This window comes from Protopterus annectens, chromosome 6.part0, assembly GCF_019279795.1.
Source record: "Protopterus annectens isolate FY-2018-M chromosome 6.part0, PAN1.0, whole genome shotgun sequence".
NCBI lineage: Eukaryota > Metazoa > Chordata > Ceratodontiformes > Protopteridae > Protopterus > Protopterus annectens.
The window spans coordinates 402,038,847-402,065,839 of NC_056737.1; the positions used below are offsets into that span (position 1 = coordinate 402,038,847).

At 40.1% G+C, this 26,993-nt stretch overlaps 1 protein-coding gene across 2 annotated transcripts in view; it reads left to right on the top strand.

Moving 5' to 3' along the window:
* The window catches only part of LOC122804338 (spectrin beta chain, erythrocytic-like), a 2,132,081-nt gene that overhangs the window by 1,759,058 nt on the left and 346,030 nt on the right, over nucleotides 1–26,993 (top strand). For both annotated transcript variants that reach the window (XM_044074141.1, XM_044074142.1), the window contains one exon: nucleotides 19,179–19,375. In XM_044074141.1, coding sequence (XP_043930076.1) covers nucleotides 19,179–19,375 — 197 coding nt within the window. The remainder of the gene's footprint in view (nucleotides 1–19,178; nucleotides 19,376–26,993) is intronic.

Genomic DNA, 26,993 nt, shown 5'->3' on the forward strand with positions numbered 1-26,993 from the left:
TATGGATAGATGACACTAGGTACTGACAGAAAGGTTGGTTGTTAGATATTGAATATGTATATTTTAGTATTGACAATATATGCATAGTAACTATATGGCTTACACTTTTTTACACTGTTTCTATGGGTTAAATAACTTAGCAACACAAACACATTTACCTGCAGAGATTTAATTTTCAAGCAAGTGCCAAGACCTATGGATAGCACTGTTTGCAGATGAATGCATACTAGGGTTAAGTCATCATAAGACACCCAACCCCTCCAGAATGAACTCTCCATATTAAACTCATGGTCTATTAAAAAATAGACTGAAACTAGATTGTAAAAAGTAAAATATCATCACTTTTGTTAGAAATCACTACTACCCTCATCATACTTTATACACAAAATACCACAACAAAATGAAAATGTGGTTATGGTCCTAGGTACATAAGTTAATAGCATCCTCTCTCTTCACCATCATGTGACAATGTTTCTCAGGAAATCCTTTTGATTAACCCACTAATTACCAAGGGAATATCATCAAGGTCTAAAAGAAGCAGTCACTCTTATATACTCTGCATTGATCAGGCTAGTTTTTGAGTACAGTGTCCCCTTTGGGATGTATCTCACTAACATGTCAAACAGTTAAAAAGGTCCCAAAGGCTCCTATTGAAATCAAAGGCCTAAAATTGCCTTTAATGCGAGTGAGACTGGAAGCTCTATCCCTTTATTCGGTGTCTTATGGATCTTTGAGGGGAGAAGCCTTGCTTGCTTTCTGGTCCATTAGAGACCCACTTGTCGTGTTTCTCTGCAAGTCCAACATCTTGCCAAGTACTAGAACCAGGGACCTAAGTCTTCACCAAGAGGACAAACAGTGGAGGGACAGGATTATAACTAAACTTCCCATACATCTTAAGCAGTGCGACTCATTATCTTATTGTAAACATAAACGATATGACTTGATGAGTATCTACAGAGTAACTCCAGGATTGACTAGTATAGCTCTCCTGGATAAAGGAGATGTGGCCTTCGGGGGGGGACTCGGCGCTGTAAGGTGTGAATGGTCATAAATCTCAGTAGCTGTAGAATATCTGTGAACTGATGTAGACACCAGCATTACATCACCACAACTCGGTACCAGTGGCTGTGTTGGCACAAGACCAGTACTGATGTTTGTAGGGGAACTCTGTCAAAAATGTCTTTACCAACGCATTTCCACAGGGGCAAAAACTAAAACCATAGTGACCTATTCTCAAATATTTGCTGTTAGTATGAGTACTTACTTCACAAAACTGTACTTTCTTCCAGCTTTGACTACAGCACTGTTTTTCATTCCAGTCACATGTGTAATTGTCATGGTTATGTTTAGCTTTTTGTTCATAGGTTCATAGGTTCATACTAGGCTATCTGCCCTAGGGCATTTATACGCCTAGCCAGAATGTGTTTGGCTTTCGCCACCCATTTTAAATTAATTTTGCTGTGCCCTTTTTCGAGGTTAGTATACTGTGTCTCTGTCTAACAGTGACACAGAAGTGATACCCGGGTTAAACCTACGATCTCCCATCCACTCATCAAGATTCCTCTTGAAGAGAGTCAATGAGGGACTCTGCCTAACCTGGACTGGGATTTTATTCCAGAGTGAAGGGAGCCTCTGGGTTATGAATCTGTCCCTCCAGCATGTCCTATTTATTTCAGTGCTGAGGTTCAAGTCTCACGAGCACGTAGCTCGATGGGATTTGGATTTTCTGAGGTGCAGCATGTCCATTAATTCTGGGTTGGACGTGGCTTTATACGTCAGGCACAGATCGCCCCTGAACAGGCGGTATGCCACTGAGTAGAGCTGGAGTTTCTTTAACCGGGCAGCATATGGCATCTGTTTGAGCCCTTTGATCCTCTTGGTGAGGTACTTTTGGGGTCTTTCCAGTTGCTGCAGGTGTCTGGTAAGGTACATCCCAAAAAGGGCATTGTACTCAATTATGGGCCTGATGAGGGATGAGTAAAGAGGCACGATGACCTCCCCTGATCTAGATGTGAATCCCTTCATGATTAGATGGGCTATATAAAATGTTTTTCTAACCACTTTGGCCATGTGGTTGTCAAATGAGAGATTGTTATCAACTTGGGTCCCCAGGTCCCTAATTACTTCTTCTGTACTTAATGGATTACCACCTATGTGGTAATTTGTGGGCACTTTGTTTTTGCCAAAGGGGATGACTATACACTTTTTGGCGTTTAGCTTGAGGCCATGGCTCTGGCACCAGTTGTCTGCTTCTATGAGGCCCTTTTGGAGGATGCTTGTGTCGGCTGGCGAGTCTATTATGGCACCCAGTTTGCAGTCATCTGCGAACTTGGTCAGCCACAGTCCTTCCGTGTTGGCCTGTACCTCCAAGAAATATATACCGAACAAGAGAGGTCCCAGGACTGAGCCTTGTGGGACACCACTTGTAACTGGTTTGGAGTCTGACATGGCTCCAGCAATTCTAACCATGTGGGTTCTGTCCTTGAGCCAGTTTGCAACCCATCTAGTGACATAGGGGTTTATATTTAAGCTGGTGAGCTTATCTATAATGCCCGAGTGGGGTATTGTATCGAAGGCTTTTGCGAGGTCCAGGTAGGCTGTGTGGACCACCTTCCCCTCATCAGTGACCTTGGTGACTGTTTCAAAGAAATCAACCAGGTTTAAGAGGCAGGATCTGCCCTTAACAAAGCCGAACTGGGTAGGATCCAGTGTCTGTAGGTCCCCAATATCTTTATTTATGAGGTCCGTGATGATCCTTTCCATAGCTTTGCAGATCAAGCTAGTCAGGCTTATGGGGCGATAGTTTCCAGGATCCATTTAGGCACCACCTTTGTGGAGAAGGACCACTGTTGCTGTACGCCACTCTTTGGGTACATATCCTGTAGTAAGGCTGAGACTGAACAATAGTTTTATGTTTGGGTTTAGCTCTTCTTGGAGTTCATGTAGGACACAGCCCGGGACACCGTCTGGTCCCATTGATGCTGTGTTTTTTGCTTTGGAGAGGGCGGCTGTTACCTGAGCATCTGAGATGTCAGGGGGAGCAGCACTCTGCTGGGATAGATATTTGCCCTTTTGGTGGGGAGGGTTGCAGTACCCATTCACCAGTTACTCTAATTCCACTAACCATAACCATTTGCCACTCCTGTAACAAACTGTTAAAAGACCATAATTTTGTTTTAAACCTTACTCACAACTGAAGATGTTAGACTTGCCTCTGAGAAAACCATAAATCCTTTCATCCCTTGCATGTGCACACATATAGAGCAGATTTGGAGCTCTGTGTTAATCTCCATACCTATGGATTTATACTGAAGGTCATTAAACTCTTATCTATTGTTGTTTTTTTTTGCTTTTCCTTTTTGTTTTCAAAACCATATGTCCTCCATTGTACAGATTAAATCCAGCTATCATTTCTATGTATACAAGACCCCTTTCTGCTTTTACTGTTCCATTTGTAGGCTTATAAGTAAGTACTAGTCTAGCTGCCCTTGCAGGACATTTTAAGCCTAGATAATTTCCCTTTTTGTGCTCAAAATAACTTACCCCATTTGGTTATAGATTGGCTTTACCCATTCTGTGGTCGATAATTATATATAACTGGTGTCATACAATAAATAATTTGAGGGGGCCCATGCCTAGGATAAAGCATTTAGGAGCTGAGCCTGTCCATTAGTAGCACGGGGGCAATCCCGAGGTAAATTTTCTTTTTCCCAACCATTGATCTAAATTACTCTTGAAAATGGACGAGGATGAACTTGCTTTATGTGGATGGGGAGTCTGTTCCATAGCAGCAGTATCCTCTGCGAAATATACTTGTCCCTCCAAACCATTCTGTTGATGTTGAAGAAGAGGTTTAGATCCCTAGACCGAATATTTCTGATGCCACTTGACTTATTCCTCATATATTTGTGGGATACTCAGTAACTTTCTCTGAATTTCACCAATTCCCATCTCTTTAACTTCATACTATATAACTGTTCCAAGAACTCACTAACCCCTTTCTTTAGAATGTCTTCCCATCCTTCGTGATTTGTAGCATGTCGCTTACAAATAAATTATTTTCCTTTCCAAAGGTTTCCATTCTGCTGTAAATGTCATTCCATTTATCCTTGCACCACCATTCCAACCATTAATTTCTCTAATTTATTGTTATACTTTGCATTTCCCAGAAAAACTAGCCAGGAGGAGTTAATGATCTTAAAATTATTCTCGTTTTAAAACTTTACCACCACCCTAAACCTAACTTCTGCTGCCTTTTTACTGTTTCAGTCAGTAACATTAGTAAAGTAACAGATGAGCACTTTAAAAAATGCAGTGAGTAATTTCCCATATCTTTCGTTAGGGTTCTAGGTTCTTCCAGGAGGTGTGTAATGTATGTTCCATCACTGAAGCTGTCCATCACTCCATCATTCTGCAGATTAGGAAGCTCTTTCTTCCCTGATGCTGCTTTCTTCTGGTGAATCATAGGGAATTACAAGCAATGGTCCGTTCTCAGACTTTGTTTCTATTTCTCACAATAGCTCTCAGAACTCGTGGCTGATTTTAGATAACTTGCTTTTTGTTGCATTTTTCATTGGCAAAAGGGGATCTGCTGTACATTCCGTTCAGTTTTTTCCCAGCCATGCTTTAAAAAATCCTTAACCTAGATCGCAAAGTTTGGCTTTGTTCATTACTTTCCTAGACCTCTTTAAAGGGGTGTCTTAAATTTAAATATCTGTATGGAAGCTTACAGTCTCTTCGCCTTTTGACCCTTATTGAAATGTTTCATTTTTGGTCCTTTGCTGGGGCTTATCTCATTTTCCACTCACCTCCAGAACTGCATGCAATTCTTCAGATACTTATACAGAGTTGGCCCTTGTTATGTAAGAGGGGTACAGTTCCCAAACTTATCTGCATTGCAGTACCTATTGGTAGGCTGTTGCTTTTGCACATGTTGTTAAAGCAGTATCTGCAGGGGTGCTGTTTCAAGGCTTTCCTTATGATCCTGAACTTTACAGTTTTGAAATGTTCTCATCAGTATTTTGAGACAGATTCCTTAGTGGCTGTAACACTCTGGAACTGTCACATATTTGCCTTCTGAAAGGTTTTATTCCTAGTATCTTTCACAGCACTCATAAGAATTCTAGAGCTACAGGTTAGCTTTGCTGCCCTACACGATTTTGTTCTTTAGTTCATTTCCCAACTCAGACCCTTCTGTGAGGAGTTTTCAAATCATCCCTTTGTCTTTGTGGATTTTGGCAGGGATTTCCAGTCTCTACCCTAATACCAAAGGAATGCCTTTAGGACAACTGGCAACATTCCAGATTGACAGTGTTTGTGGATATGTATGTGTATATATATATATATATATATATATATATATATATATATATATATATATATATATATATTGCCCAGATAAGTTTCATCTCCCCAATGACCATGAATTTAACATTAAATAATCCTTTTACTATTTCACACTGAGTGTGTCCTTGAGAATTATGTTCACACTAGTTATAGAATTTTAGATCAGCAAGAAACAGGTCATCTTTATTTAAAAAGGTGTTTTATTGATAACCTGTCTGCAGGGATTTACATATGAATGCTACTTTCTAGGTCAGCAATAATATATGGGAATTTGTTGCCGAGAGCTGCACCTGTACCCTTCTCATGGCTGCTGATTAATACTGTCAGGGCTGGCCTTAACAATCTTAAAGCCCAACTTCGACCATTTTGGTGGAGCCCCTCAGCTGTCTCCATCCCCACCCTACCTACCACCCCAACCCTCTCTCCATGCTGACATCCTGGATTTGACTATTTCAGCTTAGCTATCAGGAATGTATGCTATTACTGTTTATTAAAAATAAAAGAATACGTTTTCTTATTAGCTTTTATTTTTTCATAAAACATGTTAAAACAGAAATGAACTCCTGGACCTGCTGTATTGTCCCCAGGAACAAGTTCTCTTCTAGTTTCTTCTCAGTCTGTGCTTATCTCACTCAGGCACATGCTATAAAGTGGCCTATTTCCACTGAGGTCCTGTGTCTACAACATGCTTCGTCAGGTATGTGCATTCTGGCTTGACAGTAAACATGTCCCCAAACTCCTGTAGTACTGTCTGGATTTCCTGAAGCTGGGTAGGAGATAATCGCACACTTTCCCCTTTTTCCTCCCATACTTTTTTTCCTCTTTTCTGTCTCCCTCCATTCCCTTGTTTTCCCTCTTTGGAATCATGCCTTATTCTCCCTCACATCCCATACTCACTAATAGCATGCACTGTAAATAATTTTTGTATTATCTTCTTCACATAAACATTGTACTATATGTTACAACCGTGTGCAGGTACTCTTCTTACTGGTTTTACTGACTAAATTCTTGTATCGCATGTACTTATGATTGTGTTCATTAATGCTACATGTTATCATAACTCACACTTCTCTACGTGCATGCTCATACACTACTACTGTTGCATGATATTCATTAAAGTTTGTCTGTGGTTGTATTCCACTCTGCTGACTCTGAACATGATTTAGTTTGATTATTGGTCTGTTTTATTTAACAAACTTTAAATAAATAACTCCCACCCCAGTGCCTTTGGGATGTACTCCAGACAACACCAAACAGACTGTGCTACAAAAAAGCAGGCTCATTTTGTAGTTTTTTTTTTTTTTTTTTATAGGTTAATTAGTAGTAGCTGTCTGCCATTATGAGTCATTTTAAGCCTAGCCAGTTATATCATTTGAGAATCAAACCCTGTGCCTTGTGTTTGTGACAAATGGCTTAACCATTATGCCAACCCTTCAGAGCTGAAACCTGGTAAAATTTCTGACACATCACATCCCCATCTCTCATCTACCAAACCCAATGTCCTCAGATGCCAAAACATGCTGGACAAATGAGACAGTGGGGCTATGCCTAATGTTCGTGGGAAGACTGAGGAGCCAAGAAGAGCATTAAAAAATTTCTAACTTCCATAACACATTCTTATCTCGTATTACCCCTTTTTTTCATCCAAGGGCTTGTAATCATCTTCTGCACTTGCTCTGAATGGTTGGAATTCCTTACCCACTTAATTTTCATACCTTGTTTACAGCAATCATGCTTCCACAAAACCACATAAAACTGCTGAACGTCCTCAAAATGCTCATCATCAACAGTAATAGTACTAATCCCAGGCCTCTCCTTAGACATGGAATTGCTCACGCACCCATCCCACTTACAACAATTTTTAAAAATGAATTTGTATTAATTTAATTATTTGTTAAACTGGGTAAGTGGACTGATGCATGCACATGTCTTCCAGCCATTTCATAGGTCACAAGAGCAACAGTAAAGATTACCTGCAGGGATAATTTAGAGTTGTCACTAAGCATCATGTTTTCTTCAGGTGGAAGGAAATCAGAATGCTTTAGGGCAACCCACATGGGTATATCGGTAACATGCATATATATTTCTATAAAGCACTTCCCTCCCAAAACTCCTCCCCAGTCTAGTCCACTCATATTTTAGCTTTTTATGTTTCTTCTTGCCCCAGTATTGTGTTTGTCACACTGAAACTGTGATATCCTTTTAGTACACATATGAGTAAAACTGCTTCTGTTACCATTTTCCACTTTCAGCCAAATTAATAATTTTTCTGTTCACCTCTGCCTCCCACCACTCTGTATACACATACCTCTGATGCTTCACTTCTCTGGGATTATTTTGGTCCTATCTGTGACAGCAGCAGCCATTTTTCTACTGTACTGTTGAATTGGTAACAGTCTGTCACAAGTCTTTTTGATTATATGTTATACATTTCAGCTGTCCTGATGTTCACCTCCTATTTTTGGTATGCTCCTCGTGTGATTTTCTGAATAATCACAGAATACTGAAGTCACTAAATAATGGCATAGATTTGCGTTTCAGACTTCATATCCTTCAGAAAATGCATACTAGCACAAATCCTGTTATTCTAGCAACCTTCCAAGTTTACAAGAGCAATATTTAAAATTTGTCCCTGTTTTTGGACCTTTCTCGTCTCCACCCCCGTTACTTTAAGCATCATCCATATTTTCTGTGCTAAGAGATTGAGAGTTATATTGAATACTGCACATCGCAATATGTGTTGTTTTATTCATTTTTAATGCTTATTACCATCTGTTTTAATTTTATATGAGACTTGGCAATTCCACAGTTATTTCTTGTTATTATAGTCAGTAACAATAAATTGTATATCTCATGTTGGCAAAAGAAGCAAAAGAAAACACAGTACCTCTCTTATCAGTCTTCAAATTAAAGTCTAGTGTTGTTGTCTTCATAGGTTCATAGGTAGGTACTAGGCTATCGGCCTCGGGGCCTATACAAGCCCAGCCAAAAAGGTACCCTGGCTTTTGCCACCCAAGAAAATTATTTTCCTGTGCCACTGTCGAGCAGAGCCACAGAAGTGATCCCCGGGGTGAATTTCCTATTTCCCATCCAATCATCAAGATTTTTCTTGAAGAGTGCTAATGAGGAGCTTTGTTTAATATAGATAGGTAGTTTATTCCAGAGTATGGGAAGTCTCTGGGACAGAAATCTATCCCTCCGGCATGTTCTTTTTATTGTGATGACAAGGTTTAGGTCCCTAGAGCGTGTAGCTTAGAGGGATTGGGATTTCTTTAAGTGGAGCATGTCCAACAGCTCTGGGTTTGACATAGCTTTGTATGTTAGGCAGAGATCACCTCTTGAGTAGGCGATATGCGACAGAGTAAAGCTGGAGTTTTTTGAGGTGGTCTGCATAGGGCATCTGTTTGAGGCCGGTAATCCTCTTTGTGAGGTATTTCTGCGGCCTTTCCAGTTGTTGTAGATTTCTTGTGAGGTACATACCAAAAGGGGCGTTGTACTCTATAATGGGTCTAATGAGTGATGAGTAGAGGGGAACAATTACCTCTTTTTTTCTGGATGAGAAACCTTTTGTGATGAGGTGTGCCACGTAGAAGGATTTCCTGACTACTGTGGCAATGTGATTATGAAAGGAGAGACTACTGTCCACCTGTGTCCCAAGGTCTCTTATCACACTTTCGGTGTTAAGTATACTACCGCCTATGTTGTAGTTCATGGGTACAGAGTTTTTACCAAAGGGGATGACAATGCACTTTTTGGCATTGAGCTAGAGGCCATGACTTTGACACCAGGCATCTGTCTCAGTGAAACCCTTTTGTAGGATGTCCACATAGTTAGGAGTTTCGATTATGGCTCTTAGTTTGCAGTCATCTGCGAACTTCGTTAGCCAAAGACCTTCTGTGTTAGCCTGTACTTCAGAGAAGTGGATACCAAACAGGAGAGGACCCAGGACTGAACCCTGTGGTACTCCACTTGTCACTGGTCTGAAGTCGGCTTTGGAGTCTGCTGCTTTCACATTGTGGGTTCTGTCAGTGAACCAGTTGGCAACCCATCTTGTGACATAGGGATTTATACCTAGTTTAGTGAGTTTATCTATAATTCCAGAGTGAGGGATGGTGTTGAAAGCCTTGGCAAGATCTAGATAGGCTGTGTGAACCACCTTACCCTTGTCTACAGCTTTGGTGACTGCTTCAAAGAAGTCTATCAGGTTTAGGAGACATGATCTGCCTTTTACAAACGCGAACTGGGTGGGGTCCAGAGTTTGGAGATCACCAATGTCTTTGTTTATAAGTTCCATGATGATACGTTCCATGGCCTTGCAGACCAGGCTCGTCAGGCTAATGGGGCGGTAGTTCACAGGGTCCATGGTAGCTCCCCCTTGTGGAGTGGGATAGCCGTCGCTGTGCACCATTCAGCAGGCACAAAGCCTGAGGTGAGGTTATGATTGAACATGGTACTTAGGTGGGGTGCCAATTCGTTCAGTAGTTCATGTAGAACGCAGCCTGGGATGTTGTCTGGTCCCATGGATGCTGTGTTCTTGGCTTTGGAGAGTGTGGTTTTTACCTGTGCAGCCGTGATTACAGAAACTTTGCATTCTTCCGGTATAGAGATGGGCTCTTCAGGGGGTGAGAGGGGGGTAAAGTTAGCACTGAACCTATCTGCCAGGATGTTGGTAATATCAGTTGGGTCTGTATATTTAGTGCCATTGTGCTGTAACTCAGAGCAGATCTGAGTGTTGCCATTGAGATTCTTGACATAGCTATAGAATGCTTTGTGGTTGTCTTTAGAATTAGTAGTGATTTTTTTTTCGTAACTAGCTTTGGAGGATTTTTATCAGGGATCGCAGCTTCTTACTGAGGCTGACCAGGGAGCTCATCCACTCATGGGATTTTACTCTCTTTTGCAACAGTTTCTTCCTTCTGTTGTACAGTTTGTTTATGGCAGGGGACCACCAGATTGGCTTCCTTTTTTTGGAGGATAGGGTCTTGGTTCTGTTTGGGATAGCACGATCCATGCACTCATTTAAGTGCTTATAAAGTACAATTGTGTAGGATTCAGTAGTCGTAACTGTATTGTCCATCTGCATGGGTGTCATGAAGTTCACCACTTCTGTCTTAAGAAGCATGAAGTTGGCTTTGGAGAAATTTTTTACCATGGTTTCCTTAATGGGGGGGTAGGGGCAGGATGTGGATATCTAAGGTAATTAGCTTATGGTCAGATCGGACCAATGAGGCATTGACTTCAGGTGTGGGACACCGGTCACTCATGTTGGTAATGACTAGATCTAGGATATTGTTGCCCCTGGTGGGGGTGTGGATAGAGTGATCCAGGGCATTGGAGTGTATGAATTCCAGAAAGCGTTGAGCGAAGGATTTGGTACATGAATAGTTTTCCCAGTTAATATATATGTCATATATATATATATATATATATATATATATATATATATATATATATATATGTCTTCCAAGACAGTAACTAGGAAGGTGCGCAAAACCAGATGTTCAATCCTACCAGTTTTGTTTAAAAGCCCTGTTGAGCACTCAGCATCAGCAACTGGCCACTGTAGGAGCATAACCAGTTGAAATGAATCATACACAAGGCATGAAACTGCACTTTTAAGTAATTCTGGGCAACCCATGAGTGCAATGCACCATGGGAAATGTTATCCTTTCCACTAATGAGACTTGTTAACTATTACAAGAGCAGGACTTGCCAGTGGGAAAATGCCTTGCAATTTGCTGTACTTCTCTCAGGTAACTTTCTGGGAACATAAGGCATAACCATCTTATTAGACTGTTAAGGGGTCCCTTCAGGGAGTGGGGCCCTGTTGGGCCAGATTGGTCCAGTTGGCTTAAGGTCGGCCATGAACACTGTGCTATGCATTATTTGTATATGGATCCTTCTCCTTATGTAGTTAAATATTAGAAACATTTGGTCATCTACAGTATTAGTTGTTTATGACACACCACCTTTGTTATGCACAGAAGGACAACTCAAAGCCAGCTGTAATGTGCCATAGTTTTATTCCAAAGTTGAGCATTTTCATTCTTACTATTTTCAGAACTTCATCAGAACTAAAGTCATGTATTAAAACACTGTTTTAATAACCCACCAAGAGGTCACATGATATAAAAGTCACATGATAAAAAGAACAAATAAAATTGCAAACTGTCAAAATGCTTGAATTTTAAAATTGAATTAATTGAAACAGTCTCATTTAAACCAGGGTAACTTGTGGCATTTAACTCAGTTTGCCACCTCAGTTCACAAGCATCCAAATGTTCATCCATAATCCCACCCTGAATGTCCTTCCTAACTTATTCAGTAATTGAAAAGCCGAAGCTGTGAGTATCACAAATCATAGCACATTTGTAAAGAGCATTGGTAAGTTTTTTTCCAAATATCTAAACAATGCTCATATATATGATCTCTTAACCTCCTAGAGGTTTTTCCCACATAAAAGGCAGGGCATTGTAAACACTGGGCTAAGTACACCACATTTGTAAAACTATAATTGAAATGCCCTCTTATTTGATAGGTCACTCCCTTACTGTAAAATTACTACCACACACAATCTTAGAGCAATGTGGGCAAAAAACACATTTTCTCATACCATATTTCTTATAATGTGCTTCTTCCTGTTTTGCTGTTTCCAAATCATTTTTAAAAGTTCTGTCTCTCCTATAAACAAATTGTGGTTTCTCCTCCATTTTGTTTAATATGCTAGAATTTGTATAAAATATATTCCAACTTTTGTTAATGCATTAACTATAATATGGCTGTCCGTGGTAAATGTAAAATGAAAAGTCTCTTGTTCATGTCCTGAGTGCCTATGGAATGCTTTACTGTCCCCATACCTATATTACTGGTATTATTCAAAATGGGTAGTCAAAAGCCCATTTCACTTTTGTTCACTACTTCCTGACATATTTAGTTTAGAAAATCAGTAGGGTAACCTTTGAAAAACATATTAATAAGTACATCACACTCATAAAAAAAATAATCTGGTACAGAAACCATCCCGGTAAGTCTAACTTATTGGTCTTTAATCACAGATTTTTTCTGATGTTTCGGATGCCAACTAGAAAAATGAATGTATGAGTTCAAAAACATTGGCTTACAATATATACTGGAAGAAAATGTCTGATTGACAGCATCTTACTTATCTCCACATCCAGAAAAGTAATTCTGTGTCTATCAAAATTTGAGGCGAAAGAGAAAAACGGTGTAGTGTCGTTAATATAATTAAGAAATTCCTCCAGCCTTTCATTAGTGTCATTCCATAAAATAAAAATGCCACCCAAAAATCTGATATAGAGAATCCAGCTCTCTTTGTAGTTAGTGGTGAGCAAATATTGATTTTCCTACTCAGCCATAACATAACTGGCAAACAAGGGGGCGCATGCAGCGCCCATGGCCACACCAGTGGTTTGCCTATAAAACTGACCTTCAAAATGTATAAAATTATTTTTAGTGCTATTTCCAACAATGTAACCATATCTTCTACTTTGTTAGTTCCTAGGTCAATATATTTAAATAATAGGTTCTCAAACCATTTTAGGCCCGATTCATGCGGAATGACTGTAAACAAACTGTGTACATCAATAGTTACAAAAATGATGTCTGGAGAATGAGAATGATGAGTATATAAAGGGCAAAACATACCCTAAACATCCTGGTTTCCAAGGAAATAGCCCTTATTCCACCAATCAGTCTGAGTCTAAAGGGGAAGTTCTGCCTCCACCACCATCAGGAAGTTTTAATAGAGCACAGAATGCTGATCCTGCCCTTTTAGTAATGGAAGCAGTCAGGAGATCTGAGAGAATCAGGAGCAACAAACAATGAGTGAACTCTCGGAGATACACCAAATCCAGTGAGATCTATGTGTGAAGCAAGGGGTGAAACCCAAAAGGAACCACTGGAACAATCACAGCCTGAAATAACGGTTAAAGACTCTCTTTTAGATGAGACTGTTACAGTGACTTATAATTCACTTGTAAATAATACTAGTGACTTTATTCACCTAATCTTCTAAACAGGTCACCACTTCACATGCAAACATTTTGGCTAAAGGCCTTTCATTTGTGCCTGCGAGGAGAGTGGACTTGACAAAAACTATTACTGATTTAAAATTGTTTGCACGGAAATTAAACCTGGTACTTTGGTTCAGTAATAATAAAACATTTGGTAATAGCAATTTCCTGCATAGGCCTAGTGTGTTTAACCCCCACCCCCCTTTACAACAGACAGTGCAGGTTTTTGAAAAATTTTGTGAACTTGATATCCAGTATCTCTTAAGTGCACCATGTGGGGTTAAGTTTAGTTATGTAAATAATAGTGAGAGAAAGTTGTTGCATGAGATTATCCAGGATTCTAGTATACATATTATGAAGCCTGATAAAGGGGGAGGGCTTGTTATTATGGACCAGGTGGATTATCTCAACTCTATGAATACACTCTTACTTGATGAGACTTACAAGGAAGTTTCTAGAAATGAAATTCACGTGGCTTACTCCAGGATTGACAATTTATTAGACAACATGTTATTTTAGGGACAAATCAGTAAAAGCGATTTTGACTTTATGCATAACATTAGGCCTGTTACAGCTAGTATATCTGGGATCTCCAAAATACACGCTGACATGGCCCATTCTCCTATTCGCACTGTTATGGATACCTCACGTTCTAAGACCTACTTTACAGCCAAGTTTGTGGGTAGTATTTTGAAGGAAGGTATTAGTAATATTGAACAGGTCTGTAAAGATTCATAGCATTTTTTGAGGCTTTTAAATGGTATTAAATTTTCTCCAGACATCATTTTTGTAGCTATTGATGTACATGGTTTGTTTACAGCATTCCACATGAATTGGGCCTAAAATGGTTTGAAAACCAACTATTTAAATGTACTGACCTAGGAACTAGCAAAGTAGATGCAATGGTTACATTGTTGGAAATATCACTAGAAATAATTTTATACATTTTGAAGGTCAGTTTTATAGGCAAACCACTGGTGTGGCCATGGGCGCTGCATGTGCCCCCTTGTTTGCCAGTTATGTTATGGCTGAGTGGGAAGATCAATATTTGCTCACCAGTAACTATAAAGAGAGCTGGATTCTCTATACCAGATTTTTGGGTGGCATTTTTATTTTATGGAATGACACTAATGAAAGGCTGGAGAAATTTCTTAATTATATTAACAACACTACACAGTTTTTCTCTTTCTACTCAAATTTTGGTAGATACGGAATTACATTTCTGGATGTGGAAATCAGTAAGGATATTGTCAGTCAGAAGTTTACTTCCAATGTATATCACAATCCAACATTTTTAAACTCATACCTTCATTTTTTTGAGTTGGCATCCAAAACATCAGAAAAATCACTGGTTAAAGACCAGTTAGTTAGATTTGCCAGGATGGTTTCTGAACCGGAGTCCTTTTATTATGAGTGTGATGTAGTTATTAATATGTTTTTAAAGAGAGGTTACCCTATTGATTTTCTAAATGATATACATCAGGAAGTAGTGAACAAAAGAGAAATGGGCTTTTACCTTCCAATTTTGAATAATACTAGTAAAAGAGATAAAATCTGGAAATCATGGCAGAAAAACAAAGACCCCTCAACTCTATTACATTACAAGCAACTCTGTAACCAGGCAAAATGTTTAATAACCACTGATAAAAAAGACCACTACTTCCACCTACAAAGCCAACATAAAAATAATCCCCAAAAATTCTGGTCCACCATCAGCCAACTATTACACCCAGACTCTCAAAGCAATCCATCACCTGACCCACAACCCCCCCCCACACACACACACACACTGAACTTGCTACCTTCTTCAATTCCTACATCACTGACACCATAGCTATCCTAATCGCCACCTTTCCTACAGTTAACACTACCACACCAAGACAGCTGATGACCATATCATCCCAGAAAACAATTCTACCCTCAAGTTTAACCTAAACATTTCCCCCATACCCACAACTACAATAAAAAAAACTTTTACTTAAGCTAAAACCCTGTACTCTGACCCCTGACAATCTACCCCCACACTTCCTGCAGCTAGCAGCAAACTCTATAGCTTATCCCATCAGCATACTCATTAATAGATCAATTAAAGAATCCCTTGTCCCAGACATCTGGAAAAAAAAGCATTCATTCTCCCCTTACACAAAGGTGGCACCAACACAGACACCACAAACTTTCGACCCATAGCAATTCTCTCACCCCTCTCTAAAATACTGAAAAAATGCATCCATGCCCAACTCCTCAACCACCTGCATAAAAATAAAATTTTATCACCCACTCAGCATGATTTCAGACCAGGACACAGCACCACTACCACCCTCCTGTCCTTCCTTGATACAGTTAACCGGGCACAGGATTCCGTTAAAATAATTGCTTCACTTTTCCTTGACCTCTCCAAAGCTTTTGATACCATTTCCCACACTATCCTACTCTCTAAACTATCCACCCTCCACATTTCTCCCCCTACCCTACAATGGTTCAACAGCTATCTCTCCAATAGGCAGCAATCCACCAAATGGCAACAGTCTTACTCTCCCTTCCTCAGTACTTCCACAGGGCTACCCCAAGGCTCCATACTTTGTCCTCTCTTATTTAGCATCTTTATTAACAACTTTCACACCACTCTCCCACAGTGCTCAGTAATCCAGTATGCTGATGACTCTACAGTAATATGCACTGCAAATTCCAGCTCTGAACTCCAGCAAATTACCCAGAATGTCCTCACATCTACTGAATATTGGGATGCTTAACAATCATCTTGCCTTAAATCTAAAAAAAAAAAACTAAACTAGTAATTTTTACTCGTACGAAAACCAATCCATTTGGTAAAAAACTCTTCACTATACAAGCCCAAGACAATACCACTATAGAAGTTGTCCCACACACTAAATTACTAGGCATTATTGTAGATGAAAACCTTAACTTTGACCTACACATAATCAAAAACATCAAAAAAACACACCAAAAGCTTGGTATGCTCTTCAGGCACCAACAATTTCTTAGCCTCTCTACTAGACAAACCCTTGCAACAAACTTTTTATTACCCTCTCTCCTTTATGGTGCCCCTCTCCTCACTAATGTCTGAAATTCTACAAAATCCAAACTTGCTATGTGTTACAACAGAATAGCAAAATTTGCCACCAAGGCCAAATTCTCATCCCACCACTGTAAGTTACTGAAACAATTTGGGTGGCTGGAACTCCCCCACCATTCTCATTCACCCAACTAACTACTGTGCACAAAACAATCTACAGACCCACAGACTGTCCTGCTGTCTCAACTCTGCTTGCCAAATACCATTCCAACAGGTGTCTAAGATCTGAAAATCATCTACTTCTAAAAGTAGATAAGCCCACCTTACCTGCTGGTCAACTCCTCTATTCCTTCACCGTCGCCAAACTATGGAACTCACTTCCACCTTCTATAAGAAACACTGGCAGCACCACCACCTTCAAACAAATACTGAAAAATCATCTCAACTCTTCCTGGCTATGTTCCTGCTCTATAACCTAACCTCTTCACTCTCCTTATATGATTACTAAACTCCTATGTCTTTTGCTACTAGTGACTGATGATACTTTCTCCATATTTATTTTTAACTTCACTTGTTGATACTGGTACAGTAATACTGATCTCTGTTTATACCACTCTGATTGAATTAATTGAATTCTGCTTTATGTATATTTTCTGTATATATTACTGTAATCAAACAAACTAGATTCCTGCTTTTATGTATATATTCTGTATATGTTACTATATTTACTAACTGTAACACTGTTTCTGCTTCTGTACTAATTAATGTTTATATTTTTTCTGTATCTCGTTGGAGCTTTTCTCCCTGGGCCTCCACTGAAAATGGGCTGTTTTAAGCCCAATGGACTTTCCCGGTAAACAAATGCAATAAATAAATAAATATATATATATATATATATATATATATATATATATATATATATATATATATGGTTTAGTATTGTTTGTTCGAAAGTAAAAACATTTTCTGTTCAAATAAACAAATAGTTATACCGAAAGTTAAAAAAACTAACGTTGACAATGTCGAAACAGATGCTTGACGCATTTCACTCGACATTGTTGTCAAAACCACCACGTGATAGCTGGATAGGAACTGATGTAATTCAGACTCCTATATGACAAATCACGTTTTTGCTGGAGGGCAAGCCCCCCTGCACCCCCCCCCCACTTATATATGCTAACTCCGAGATCACACTACAGTGGGGATGTGGATGAATTTCCACTGCCCACTGTACAGCGATCTCCGTGCAGATAGTCGACTTACACTTATGTTTTATGTATAAGTGGAGTCTACTGTCTGGTTCACAAATGTTTGTGAGTTTGACATTCCGATTTTCGGCAGATTGCAGCCGACAGAATGTTATTCGCACAAACGTATGTAAACCTATACATACATATATATATATATATATATATATATATATATATATATAAAATATATTTATATATATATATATATATATATATGGGAATGGTAAAACAATCCATAGGGACTGAGGACATGAAGAAGAGGCTTTTCATTTCTACTTTTACCCTGGACAGCCATGCTATAGTAAAATGCATTAACAAAAATTGGAACATATTTATACAGATTCTAGCATATTAAACAAAATAGGGGAGAAACCACAATTTGTTTATAGGAGAGACAAAAGTTTTAAAAAATTATTTGGAAACGGCAAAAAAGGAAAAAGCACATTATAAAAAATATGGTATGAAAAAATGTGTTTTTGCCCACATTGCTCTAAGATTGTATGTGGTAATAATTTTACAATAAGAGGGGTGACCTATCAAATCAGAGGGCATTTCAGTTGTAGTTCTAAAAATGTGGTATGCTTAGCCCAGTGTTTATGTGGGAAAACCTGTAAGAGGTTAAGAGATCATATATGTGAGCATTGTTTAGACATTAGGAAAAACAACTTACCAATGCTCTTTATTAACATGTCATGGTTTGTGATACACACAGCTTTGGCTTTTTAATTACTGAGTAAGTTAGGGGGGACATTCGGGGTAGGATTATGGATAAACTTTTGGATGCTTGGGAACTGAGGTAGCAAATTGAGTTAAATGCTACAAACTACCCTGGTTTAAATGACACGTTCTTGTTGTGTCTTTTGGCTTTTCCCGGTTAGGGGTCGCCACAGCGGAGCTCCGGTCCGCTAATGATTGGTAGTTGATTTTTATGTGCCGAGTTACCAGCCCTGACACACAACCTTCAACGAAGGTATGCCCATTCACGCATGTCTCCACGCAGAAGACGCTCTAGCTGAGAATCGAACCGGACAGCGTCTTACTGTGAGGCGACAATGCTACCGCAGCACCACCACCACGGGCTCACCCTGGTTTAAATGAGACTTCACCCTGGTTTAAATGAGACTGTTTCAGTTAATTCAATTTTAAAATTCAAACGTTGATGGTTTGCGATTTTATTTGTTCTTTTTATTATGACACTTTTATATCATGTGACCTCTTGGTGGGTTATTTAAACAGTGTTTTAATGCATGATTTTAGTTCTGATAAAGTTCTGAAAACAGAATGAAAATGCTCAACTTTGGAATAATGACACGTTACAGCTGGCTTTGAGTTTCCGTGCATCGCAAAGGTGGTGTGTCATTTGTTTCTTCATTTGTGTATTTGCTTGGGTTCGTAGTATTAGTCATTTGCCATACCTCAGATAAAACAAAGTGTGCAGATGTTTGTATGTGTCAGTGTAAGCAAATAAACCAAATACCGTTTTTAGTTATTTATTAAATTGTCTTTTTGTAACAGTACTTGAGGTGTGCCAGTTTGCAAGGGATGCTTCACTTGCAGAGGCATGGCTAATTGCACAAGAGTCCTACCTTGCTAGTCGTGACTATGGAAATAGTGTGGATGAAGTTGAGAAGCTGATAAAGAGACATGAAGCCTTTGAAAAATCAACCGTAACATGGGAAGAGAGATTTGCAGCACTGGAGAAACTAACCACAGTAAGTGATCCTAATCTAAAGAATGTCTCTTGATGACAAATTTGCCTCTTGATTAAAATAAAGCTGTGCTGTATATAATTTCATGAAAATTGTTTTAGTTCCTCCAAGGCAAAACAGTTTATGTAGTTTAGATTGACATTGATGTAATTCCAGAATTTAAAGCATTTGTAATTGGCTACTCTATTGCTGGAGAAAGACTGATTTCTTGGATGTCAGTTGTCTGCAGCTTAGATACTTAGGATCAAAGCACCTCCACAGGAAATTATTCTTGGTGACGTGGCAGCAGTGATGCTCTTTCTGAGGTAATCTCCTCGAGTTGGTGTGACTGTGATGTTTATATATATTCACCTTTATACTCATTTTACAAAATGAAGTAGCCTTTTGGTGCTCATCATATTGATCATTGCTGCAGTAACCTAAGCTATATGAGTTTTATCTGCATAGGAAATAACAGCCAGCCTGCTTCCAAAACTTTAGCATACCTTCTACTTGCCTAACCATTAGTCAGCTTGAGGTAAGCTGACTAAAAGACAGGTTTTAGCGACAAAACCTTCAGAGCTTTCCTGTCACCAAAGAGAGTGCTCCTCCCTGGGCTTCAGAGGATCAGTGGTCAGCTTGTGCTATTCCACTGTTGGGCAAATAAGCTCCCTTAGGAAAAACTCTTCCAGATGCTTTCCTGTGGGAAAGTACATTTTTAGTTAGAAGTATGTGCTTTCTGACTGTCACATGACTGCTGTACTTATAAACAGGTGCATACCTTTGTGTTTGACAGTTTAAAAGTTGATTTAAACATTCTAAAAACATTTTGTCTGTGGACAAACTCTGTTTAATTTACTTTTGGGAGCTGGCATGGTGTATTAGATTGCTTTTTCTGTGTTCTTATTGGGAAAAGTGACTTTGTACTACAAAGTTTCCCTGGAAGGAGGCACCATTTTCAACTTGACCTGGGAACAAACTACTCATCTCATGGTCGGTCCTTCTTCCAGGCACAAGAAGATAAAGTTAACTAAACAGCTTTTGCCATTACAGCAGGCTAGCAATTTGCCTCAACCACACCTCAGTTACTCTACTGTACCCACAGCTGGTTCCTCAGGCCACTTATCTTTTTTCCCCGGAAACAACTGGTGTTGCCCATACAGCCACTATGGACCAGGTGTTAGCAATGTGCTTTGTAGCTGTTGGGGTCATCTCAGTTGACAAGGGAGAGGCAGATTTGTCAATGTTGGAAGAAGGGGAAGGGAAGGTGCCCCTGCTTAACCAGAATGTTGTGTCCATACCCGGGGAAGCTGTTGCCGCCGTTAAAAATCCTGTTTGCCCTATCTTTCCTGTCAAAAAGATTCAGAAAACTAAGCATATAGCTTCAACTGCTCCAATTTCACTGGAGAGGAGTAGTTTATTAAGTCTGGTTCAGGATCTTGCACAACCTGTTGACCCTTCTTATCAGACGGTTTTGGTAAGTGAAAAAGGAATTCCCAGAAACTCCTCCCTGCCCATCTAGTGTTGCTGGCATTGGAGGATGTGTTTGTCACAGTCTGTGGTTTCCCTGATAACCAGCCTACTATATGCAAGACGTTTCTCAGTCTTTAAAATTTCTATACACTCATCCCAGACCTGACCCAGTAGCTATAACTTTAGTCAGTCCAGATGTTGCTAAGCATTTTGTTAAGCCTAATTGGAAGGTAGAACAATTGATAAGTTTATGAAACAAGTATATGCTTCTGCAGTTTTAATTTTTAGAATTTTGCATTGTTAGGCTCATGTGTTTAAGTTTATTCTGACTAATTGTGAAAGTATAAGAAATGTTTTATCTGTAGTTTCTCCCTATGGGGAAAAACTGCTTTGTGTGGTTTAGTTTCTCCTATTTCTCAAGTTACTACTCATAGTTTAAAGTGTGATTATGACTCTGTAAATACTACATCCAGGTCTATTGCCACTGGTGCTATGTTGAGATGTTTGCCTAGCTGTGTTACCAGAACTTCCCAGAGGATATAAAAATGAGATGTTAAATTCACCTTTGGATAGAGATTTATTTTTTGTCCCTCTGCTGCAGACGTTATGAAAAGTGTGACAAGAGGGTTAAGCTGGTACAAGGGATCTCTTAGATTTTTCATCCCTCCTCCAAATTTTCCAATATTTATTCTGCTCCCTCATTCAGTTTTGGCAAGAAACAAGAGAGTCTTAGCAAAATGCTGGTAAGTAGGTGTTTAAAGAACAATGGCAGGGAGGTTCCAAAAAGCATGCAGGAACCACCCAGCGCAAAGGACATAAAGGACAGTCAAATAAGTCACAATGACTATGTAAAAGACGAGCAAGGGAGAACCAGGTGTTACCCCCCCCCCCCCCCAATGCAGACTAGCCATGTTAGCATGAGCTTTACAACACACTCTCACTCTACAGGATCCCTACATTCCAATTAGAGCAAAATCGTGTAGCAGACAAGCCGAGCAAGACAAAGGCAGACCCTCACAAATGGAAGAGTGATCAGGTAGTCTTCCAAGAATTGATCCATCTGTGGGAAGTTCATCAGGATGACCTTTTTGCCTCTTTTCTGACCAATCAGCTGGCAAAATACTGCTCCAGGACTCCATGCAAGAAAACCAGTGGCAAGAATGCTTGTGTATGCTGTGTCACCCTTTCCATTGATACCCAGTGTACTTCTGAAGATTCAGAAAGAATCCTCCATCCTAACAGTTGTTGACTCCCTTCTGGTCCAGACAATAGTGGTTTTCCCTTCTTTTGCAAATGGCAAAGGGAAATTACCACAAGCTTCTTCACAGATTGTATCTATTCTCACAAGAACAGGAGTGTTCAGTACATCCCGACCCTAAAGGACTTCAGCTGACTGCCTGGATGATAGTCTTAACACATTTTAGGCAGCTGTTTACTGACAACTTGCAGGCACTTCTTCTTTCAGCTTTTCCTGGTTAGGGGTCGCCACAGCGAATCACCTGTCTACTCATGATTGGCAGTGGAGTTTTACGGTGTAGAGTTACCAGCTTGGCGCCCAACCTTCCACAGAAGGCACACACATGCATGCACTCACACCTAGGGACAATTTAGAGTGTCCAATCCACGTACAGCATGTCTTTGGGAGAGTCAAAAAAGCCTGCTGCTAGAAAGTTATATATATGAGCAAAAGGAAAAAGTTTTCTAGTTGGTGCAAACAATATAACCAGCATCCATTCAGGCTAGTGTTTCTCTGGTTTTACAATGTTTGTGTGCGTTACTTTCCTATGGTCTGTCATACTCCTCTGTGAAGGTTTATTTGTTGGCCATTTCAGCATATGTTCCCATGGATACCCCTCTTTCAAGGCATTCTAATGTCAAAATGTTTTTGAGAGGGATATTGCATAAGAGACCTTCAAGGAAACTGGCAGTTCCTCCTTGGGATCTTAATTTTGTGTTAGTGGTACTAATATTTGCTCTATTTGAACCAGCTCATCTGGATGACTTGAGGTTTTTAACCTAGAAAACAGTTTTACTGGTTGATATAACCTTTGTAAGAAAAGTATTTGAGTTGCCTGGTGGGTCAACCTTATCTCATTTTCAATGGAGAAAGGCTTTCCTTGAAAACTAATTATCCAAGTTTACTTTAAGCTAAGCCATCCATCTCCCTGTGTTCTTCCTTGAACCCAAAAATGAGGGAGAAAGGATACTTCATACCTTGAATGTCCACAGACAACTCAAATACTGTCTTGATAGAAGAAAATCTTTCAGAACTTCTGATCCAAGGTTCGTTTCTTGTAAAGGTAAGAAGGGACAATCTGTGTCAAAGCAGACAATTCCAAATGATTGTCTTGGACTATTACCTTTTGTTGTTGCCAACACAGCAAAATTATTCCATGCAGAGTGCAGGCACATTCTGCCAGAGCTTTGGATTCATCTGTGGATTTTTAGAAAGGGTTGGACTTGTAGTATTCTAGAAGCAGCAACTTGGTCCTTAGTACAACCTTTTACAAAGTACTACAAGCTAGATTCTTTCTCCATGTCTAGGTCAGGCTTTGCTAGGACCATTCCACAGGAGCTTCTGGAACTGCCTCCTTCTACCTCCTAGTTGTTCTAAGCTATGATAATCTACCCATATAGCTTAGGCTACTGCAGCAGTGATCAATATAGGTTCATAGAAGGTTACTAGACTTACAGCCCTATAGCCTTTACAAGCTTAGTCATATTTATACCCAGTTGCCCCAGTTGTCGGTGGTTAGGTAAGTGAGGTTCACAGAGGTAAGGGTCTATGGTAGCTAATACTGAATTCCCCTGTCCAAGAGGGACATGGGCACTACACCAGGAGTGAATTTGCAGTCACCCATCCATTGATCTAGGTTGCATTTGAGCAGGTGCAGGGAGGGACTCTGTTTCACGTGAATTGGAAGCTTGTTCCAGTGAAGTGGCAGTCTCTAGGAGATGTATATATCTCTCCAGCATGGCCTGCTTATGTGAGAGACTAGGTTCAGATTCCTGGAGTGAGTGACCCTCGTGCAGATTGATTTACAAATGTGTGGCATTTCCATCAGGGCCAGGTCAGAGACTGCCCTATAAGCCAGGCACAGGTCACCCCTTAGCAACCTGTAGGAGACAGAATACAGTGACAGGGCTTTTCAGTCTTTCCATGTAAGACTTGTTTTGTGTACCCTGTAATTTCTCAGTGAGAAACCTATGTGGTCTCTCCAATTGTTGCAGGTGTCTGGTGAGGTACATGATAAAGGGAGCACTTCACTCAGCTATAGGTCTGATGAGGGCTGAGTATAATGCAGTTATAGCATCCTTAGATCTACATATGATGCCTGTACGCATAAGATGTGCTACATAGAAGGATTGATTTCCTTACTAATGTGGATACATGGTGGTTAAAGATCAGATTGCTATCAGCCAGAGTACCCAGGTTATGTACCACTGTGTCTACACTTAGTAGGAGGTGCTAATTAGCAGGGATGACAGCTTCCCAAAGGGAATAATAATGCTTTTTTTTTTTTTTTTTTTTTTTTTTTTTTTTGCATTTAGCTTTAATGTGTGGCTTTTGCACTAATCATTTGTCTGTGTTAACCCTGTCTGCAGTATATTAACATTATTGGGGGACTCAGTGATTGCTTCCAATTTACAGTCATCAGCGAACTTGGTCAGCTATAGGCTGTCCAAGTTTGCCTGGACTTTTGAGATATAATTTCTGAACATTAAGGGACACAGCACAAAACCCTGGTGATTGGTCTTTTGCTAGAGGTGAAGTCACCCACATTGACAGTATGTGTCCTGTCGGTATGCCAGTTTGTTACCCATGTGGTAATGTAGGAGTTAATTCCCAACTGGGAGAATTTCTCTATAATACCTGAGTGTGGTATTGTGTCAAATGCCTTGGCTAGATCAAGATAGGTGGTATGCACTGTCTTTTCCTAGTGCAAGGCCTTGGTGACTCGTGAAGAAGTCAGCCATGTTTAACAGACATGATCTGCCTTTAATGAATCTGAACTGGGTTGGGCCCAAAGTTTGGAGATTACCTGTGTCATTGTTAATAAGGTCCATAATGATTTTTTCCATGGCCTTGCAGATGAGGCTAATCAAGCTTATGGGCCTATAATTCCCAGGGTTGGTTGATGGTCCACTGTGCACAGGGATTACTGTTGCTGTCTTTCATTCCACCAAAACATAGTCAGCTCACAGGCTGTGGTTAAACAGGGATCCAAGTGGGTCTGCTAGGTCATGTTTTAAGTTGTTTAAAAGGCAACTTGGGAAGTTTTCTGGTCCCATTGATGTCATGTTTTTGGACTTGGAGAGCACCAAGATGATGTGCTCTCTTGAGATAATAGGCTGAGGAATGGTTGCAGGTATACTTTGGGGGATGTCTGGAGGGGACAGGGGGTGAAGCTTGCTCCAGATCTGTCAGCTGGCAAGTTGGCTATTACCTCCTGTAGACTATGGTTGGTGGCATCCACAACCAGTTCAAGTGCATAGCTGGATATTCCCTATCAGATTTCGGACGTAGTTAAAAAATGCCATGGAATTATCCTTAGTTCAGTAGGTTATTATTGCTTCATAGTTAGCTTTCAAGAACTTGACAAAATCTCTAATTTGTTTGGTTAAGACAGAGAGGGATTTCTTCCTCTGCTGAGCCACTTCCCGCTTGTTCTTGGACATTAGTTTCTTTCTTTTGTTTCATGGCCTGTTTATACTAGGGGTCCACCAGGATGGCTTGTTTTTTCAGCAAGACCTGGTTTTAATCTGGTCAGGTATAGCTGATTCTGTACAACTACTTAACATTGGTGTACACCTCTGCATAGGAATCTGTGTTATCTGCGTTCGAGGGGGCTTTGAAATTTCTTATGCCATCACTTAGTAGGTGGTAATTTGTCTTTGAAAAATTCTTAAGTGTTTTTGAGCTTGATGGGGTATCTGGTCTTATATTTACATCAAACAAGACTGATTTTTGGTCTAATCTTGCCAGGGAGGACATCACACGGGGGGGGGGTGCAATGCTCTCCCATGTTAGTGATTACTATGTCCAGTACTTTTGAGCCTCTTGTGGCTGTGCTGACTAGCTGTTCCAGAGCATTTGCAGTGACAAAGTCCAAGAACCTCTGAGCCAGCATATTTGTGGCCATGTATGTTTCCCAGTGAATGGTAGGATAATTAAAATCACTCATGAGTAAGGTGTTGGGATGTATGGCAAGTTAGTCCATTAAGTCCAGGCATGCGGTCTGCTTTTCCTGTTTCATGGTGGGGAACCTATAACTAGCTATGATGTGGTAAGGGGCTTTGCCTGTAGTTAATTGGATATAAGAGTAGCTCAAAAGAGTCATACTGTTTGACCAGTCTCAAGGCGTACATATCCCTAATGAAGATAGGTACACCTCCTCCTTTGGTTCTTTCATGCTCAGTTTGTGGTCTGAACATATGGAAGGCATTGTGGCCCTGTATAGCCAGGGTGCTTTCTGCTCCTTTGAACCACATCTTAGTGACTGCACAGATGTCAGCATCTTCCAAAGTGAGGAGTGCTTCCAGGGATTGCAGTTTCTTGTTTAGACTTTTAGCACTAAGCAGTAGTACCTTGAGTTTATCTAGAGAGGATTTAGTTATGTTGGGAGGTTGGTTATATTGACACTACCTAAAAAAGTCACACTAAGATTGGCTAATGGCTTGGCCAGTATCTGTAAGCCTAGAGGAGACAGGTGTAGACAGCCTTTGGCAAAACAGCATGGCCTGTTGACTATTTCTTCCCAGGCTGACAGATATTGGATCCCTTTGGACTGACACCAGAAGCTAAGCCAATTCTTAAAGTCAGTCATTTTCTGCTTGTATTGTGGCATCATCCTCAGGAAGGCAGAATGCTCTTTAATGTTAGGCTTATACCTGCCTGTGACACACAGTCTGAGAGCTCAGTCTTGTCTCTTTTCATATAGTCCAATGAGGTACTTCCCAAGTTATTCACACCCACATGGACTATAAGGTTGTCATGTCGGTACTTGTGGTTGAGTGACTTGAGGGATCCTGGCAGCTGATAGGCAACTAACCATAATCCGCTCTTTATCCAGCCTGCTGTGGGAAACGTGTGTGTCTTACAATGGAATCACCTAGGATCAATACATTAGGTTTTGTGGTGTTATGCCTTATGGGTTTTTTGTTGAGA